The sequence below is a fragment of the Cyprinodon variegatus genome, unplaced genomic scaffold (assembly GCF_000732505.1).
Source record: "Cyprinodon variegatus isolate N-32 unplaced genomic scaffold, C_variegatus-1.0 Scaffold298, whole genome shotgun sequence".
In the NCBI taxonomy this organism is placed as follows: Eukaryota; Metazoa; Chordata; class Actinopteri; order Cyprinodontiformes; family Cyprinodontidae; genus Cyprinodon; species Cyprinodon variegatus.
The window spans coordinates 826,783-832,450 of record NW_015150751.1 but is presented as its reverse complement, the minus strand read 5'-3'; the positions used below and the strand labels follow the sequence as shown (position 1 = coordinate 832,450).

Here is a 5,668-nt window from a genome sequence, read left to right as displayed (position 1 = left end):
AAAATGACAGAATAAGCAATCTTGATGTAATAGAGAGCTGCTTAAAGATGATGTTAGTTTGTTTTCAAACTTTTGCATTTTAACCATCTTGGGGATATTTAGCTAAATAGCTTTATCTTTGATGCTTTCTTCTTGCAATTTATCTTAACTGATGCTGTGTTTTACGTTTGTTTAGATTAATCTATTATAAATTCCCACTAACCTCTAGGTTAACCAGAAACATGCTTAAAATCCCATCTTTTACAGTGCAGCTCAAATATGGTCAACAGGGAAAAAACACAGACATGATGAACACTGTGATGCATGATGAGTGTTTGATAGACTCCATGAGAACTAATAAGCAGAATGTCTGTGTTGCCCAACAGATTTGCTCATAGGAAAATTACACAGTACCACTCCCAAAAATCTGTCAGCCCGACATTATGGCATCACAGACTTAACGGTAAAGCACTCCGTCATCTTCAAAGCCTCCAAACATGCCGTTTAACTCGGGATTACTTTGGATCTTTGTGACAAATACTCTTAATGATCAATTTCGTCCCTTTGAATGTGCCTTCCTTCACCACACAAGTGGAAAAAACAAGTTCAGCAACTGTAAATTGAGGGATTAGAGAAAAGCCGTGTTTAAACAGGTAGGTTTCGTTTTGACATGTAGTCGACAAGAGAAAGGCGCTAAATTCATCAAACAAGCTCGAGTCCGACCCTCAGAAGGAAAGCTGGAGTTTAGGAATGTGAAAGATTGTGGGAAACGTCGGCGCCACTATAACCAGCAGGACCATTCAGAAAACCCAATAAACAAACCAGTTTAATCTGGTGTTTGTTTTACTGCTCTGGTTCATCTGGTTGCATTGCAGCTGAGTGACGGGTCATGGCTACAGATAATGCTGGTGAACGCTGGGATAAAATCAGACATATTGTGGGTTATGTCTCGATTTAAACAGCAGCGTTTTAAAGAAGGAAGGCAGCAAATCTCTCATCTCTCATTTCAACTCGGTGACGACTCGTATGATCAAGAGCTTCAAATGAGACAAAGCTGCCCTCAAATGTTATTTATATTCATTTTAGCCCCAATCAGTTCACATTTAAAGCTGCAGGAGAATAATTCACTATTTTTACCCAAATAAAATAAATGGTTTTAAGTAAAAAATACATTAAAAGTGAACCACAGACGAAGAAAGTAGAGTCTGGATGTCCAGGAGCAAGAAATGACCCAGCCTTTAGATTCGCATTCATTCTGCCAGTCAGAGACAATCTTTTTTATAGCGTCCAGTGAGCTTTCAACTTAAACCAGCGCTACTTTACAGTAGCAAGAGGGCCAACATGGCCACCGATGGGTCAGCCGCCTGGCTAAACGCCGGGTTATCATCCATCAGCAGTTTATTGCAGTGAGTTGTTTGATTTATGCCCGATATTGAAGCGTGGTCTGCGCCATGTTATTCCACGCGACGACACAAGAGAGCCAATCAGGAACCAGCTGTGGGTCTAGATACGGCCGAGGCGGTGAGAAAGAGGGGGCGAAAAAGAGCGGGGATCCAGGTGGAAAAAGGGTCCCAGCGTTCTCACGCACCTCGCTCTTTGCCACAATGGCGGTCAGACAAACAGAACAAGCCGGTAAGGTACCAAACAGGAAATACGCATAGTGTAGAGCGGACGTAGATTTGACCAATCAGAGGCCTCCCATCTGCGGCACTGTCTGCAATCACCTACAATTTTGGAGAAGTGCAGCAGAGTCTGCGGAAGCGTTGGCGGGAATATCTGCATTAACTGCGATGCAGACACAGACGACCTGGTTTCTGAGCATAAACCCGCCTTTAGTTAACCTGACTCCGCCAGATGGATTTGCTCCGCAAACCTTCAGTTGAAGTAATTTTGGGAAGGGGCGAAAATACTGGTTAGCTGATTGGCCTATGTTGGTGATAGACGGCCAAATAAACCAATCAGATCAACGAAGCATATGACGTACTAACAGCCAGGCTACTCTTGCCGAAACCAGTCGGGAGAAGAGCAGAAACATCTTTTCCTCTGAGAAAAGCCTCCAGAGCAGTGTTTTGCTCTTCTTTCAGTGAAGAAATACTCTGTAATTCCCATAAAACTTGCTGGATAGCCACGCTAACGCTAGTTTCATCGGCTGAAGCCGCCATGTTCTTTAGACTGAACTGTCGCGCTTCTCGTTGCGTCACACCTCAACCCGCCTCAAAGCCAACGCTGATTGGACGTTCGTTTGGTGAACGGCTCCAAATTTTCTTCAACGGAGAGTCTCCAGACTGATCTGCGAGTGAAACCTTGAAAGCTCGCGAGATCAGGATGGTCTCACGAGACTAGCCTTTAGTCAAATCCCCGCTGGGGGGAATGAGCTGCCAGTGTGGGTCCTTAGCACGTTAAACCTGCCTCATTGTGTCTACTTTGTACGTCGCTTTGGATAAAAGCGTCTGCTAAAAGTGCATAAACATACAAACATAGATGGTTGGAGATCAGCATCTTAGCTTTAGCAATGGTTGCCTCTACACCAAGTTGGACAACAGCCTCAAATGCAGGAAACTATCACAACTGAAGGAACGGTTTTCAAAAATTCTCAATCTAGGTTTGACAACATTCAAGGATGTCCAGCAAATGCCAGGTGTGTCGTGAGGCTTTTTGCCACCAGCGCAGAGCTTGCTCAACAGTGGCAGAAGGTGAGTTCATAACAACTGCAGCAAAGCAGCTAGATCTAGATCATCTTTTTCCCTGCCTCCACACACCTGACCTGCATGGAAAGGTAATAAACAGGCTTTTGCAGCATTTGATGTCCAGGAGGAAATGCAGTCATTTGAATCAGGTGTGCTTGAATAGAGAAACATCTAAAACATGAAGGACAGTTGGCCCTGAGGACCAGGCTTAAGAATCGCTGTGATAAAACACAACCTGGGTTCTGTGTTGTTTTAATACGTTTTCCCATAATGAATCATTAACGGCACTACCCCATGAAGAACATGGGCGCAATCCGTCAACAGCAAACCTCTGAGGAATATTAGACCAAAGTGGAAGTGCGTCAGTCACCACAGCAGTGAGGAGGAGCTGGAAGAAGACGCTTCCTACCAAAAACTCATGATGTTCACATCTGGCACTCAGTATTAGGTAAATAAAAACATAATTTACACCCCTTTACGTGTTCTGGGTTTTATGCTAAAGAGCTTTAGCTGGTTTCTACATCTGTGCTTCTTTAGTTTTGTAGTTTTTCTTCCTGCAGGCTGTAGTCCCAGATCATCATGTGTTTTGGTTGCATGAGGACGTCCAGAAGGTTAAAGGCTGTCTGGGTTCAGCACAGAACAACCCAAATACAGAAAGGAGAATTTAGCACCAACAGTTCCCTTCTCTACAAAACACAGCATGGAAGATTTAATGCTTGAACACGACCAAAGTGTTTTTTTAAAATCCATTTCCCCATTTCAAAGCAATGGCCTCCAAACATATGTAGATAAAAGATAAGTTTGGAGAGATAGAGAAAAAACTAAGTTACAGATGGAGGCTAAAAAGGAGGGAAAACTATTAACTGAGCATAAGGAAAGTATCAAGGACAGCGTGTTCTATGGGTTTAATTATTAACTTTACATAAAGAAACACAGCAGTTATCTGCAGGTGGATTTAGTTTCTCATGAACACATCGAAAAGTAGGAATTAGGTTCATAAAGCAGCTAAAAACCAACAGTCAAAGCAACTAAAATCAACAAATCTCCAACAGCAGCTTGGAAGCTCATGTTCCAACCACAGCTGGTACTGTAGCTTCCTGTTTCTACATACCCATAAGAGAAAGTTGAAGATGAACATGGCATATTTGATGCACTGCATTCCACTCATGGCTCCCAGATGTGGATTTAAAGCTTCCAAAGGAGAAAATGTGAGCTTCGTACTCCGACTCAGCGAAAGAGGAGGAAAAACAGAGGGGGGGAAAGCAAAGTCTGCTCCCTGAGAGAAAGAACCACGCCCTGCAGCGGCTCACCTGGCTGTTAGTAAGAGGTGTTGGGGGAGGAGGAAAAGCCTGGAGGACAGGGTGGGTCTAAAGGAGTGGGCGGTGAGCTCTCCGTGTATTTTTAACTAGAAGTTAGAAAGTTGTGCAGCTTTATCGCTCAGACTGCAGGTGAAAGCAATTAGCAGACTCCCAGGTACAGAACTGTTCCTGAGGAAAAACATGGAATATCCAAAACACTCTGCGGAAAATCAAGGAAAAGGAAAACAGAAACTTAAAGGATTTTATTGGGTATAATTTTAAATATTTCGTACGGCCATTTTGGATGTGCAATAGTGGAATTAAATCAAGAGGAAATCTTTAAATGTTTCCAGAAGGACGGTTCTTGAAAAATTAAACTAAACTTAGCAAAGTTAACATATTAGGAAACAAAAAATTAACTTTTTTCACAACAAGATAATAAAATGCAAGAATATATTGATTATGTGGCTACGACTCAAGCAGGGATGGTGAGATGAAACCTCACGTTACATCGAAGCGAATTACTTCAACGAACCACGAGTTTAATGAGGATTCATGTGAACATGTCACCACCTACTGGTGAAGTGCAGAACTACAGTTAGTAATAACATACATTTTTTATTGTTTTTGCAATTGTTTTTCTGTTTTTGTTCTGAAATTGTTCATGATTGGTGAGTATAATGAAATTTTTTACATGTTTTTTTTGTGAGTAAAATGTCTTAGAATCTTTTAAGGTTCATTGTTGCTCTGTTGTTTTAGTGACTTAAGCTTAAGCAGACATTGAAAGTGTTTTTGCAACTTAGGAAATGATGAGCAAAATGGAATGTTTTTATTCAAGAATAATAGTTTTTACACAGTTTTTAGTTTAAATCTGGTTGGAAGTTATGTTTCCAACCAATCTTTTGGTTAAAACAACCAATCTAATTTGGCAGAGTTTTTAAAAGCAAACCAATACAAATTAGTCACTTTGGCCAAGACATTGTTAAATAGAATAGCAGTTTTAAAGGCTGGGTCTTACAGCGGACACCACTTTTAGCACATCTTTTCTTTTGAAAGCAATACTGCTGAACACTAATAATACAGCTGAAACCAGTGGCTCGGTCAAGTTCTGGTCATTATATTGTTTAATCTAACCAAAATAGTTTTAACCAACTAGATTGGTTGGAAAAACAGCCAATCTATTCTTATGCTACATTCAGACCACAAGCAGCAAAGGCAGAAGAAGCAGCTAGTTTACATGCAAAGTCAATGGTTGATGTGCATCAAGTCGCAGCAAAAGGTCCTACAGCGCATTGAGAAGCTGATCTGGGAGCCGGCAGGGAGTCAGACGCAGCGCTGCTGATGCAGATCACTATGATCACACCTCTAAAACTGTTCATTAACGCCTGAATTAAATTTACTTAAGTGGAAAATGCCTCCAGCTACAGCGAACAGTAGCGTAAAAAAACGCGAAGAGGTGATCGGGCCAGAGGCAGCTGCTGCTGGGGATTCCCAGTGACAGGGCATCGCTGGTATGTGGGGGTCTGCCATAGAGAAATAATATATGCAGGGTGGATGTTAATCTGGATGAACTGACTGCACAGATGAAGTTTTCAGGTGGACTTTCTCACTTAAAATACAGGAGAGTGGCGGCCTAGTGGTTAGGGCATAGGGCTTTGAATCCTGAGGTTGTGAGTTAAATCTGCCACTCCCACAGACTGCCAC

At 42.0% G+C, this 5,668-nt stretch overlaps 1 protein-coding gene across 1 annotated transcript in view; it reads right to left on the bottom strand.

Moving 5' to 3' along the window:
- tspan8 (tetraspanin 8) overlaps positions 1–3,987 on the bottom strand; it is a 16,984-nt gene extending 12,997 nt beyond the window's left edge. The window contains exon 1 of the mRNA XM_015383919.1: positions 3,778–3,987. Coding sequence (XP_015239405.1) covers positions 3,778–3,834 — 57 coding nt within the window. The 5' untranslated portion in view covers positions 3,835–3,987. The remainder of the gene's footprint in view (positions 1–3,777) is intronic.
- Positions 3,988–5,668: the final 1,681 nt, after the last annotated feature.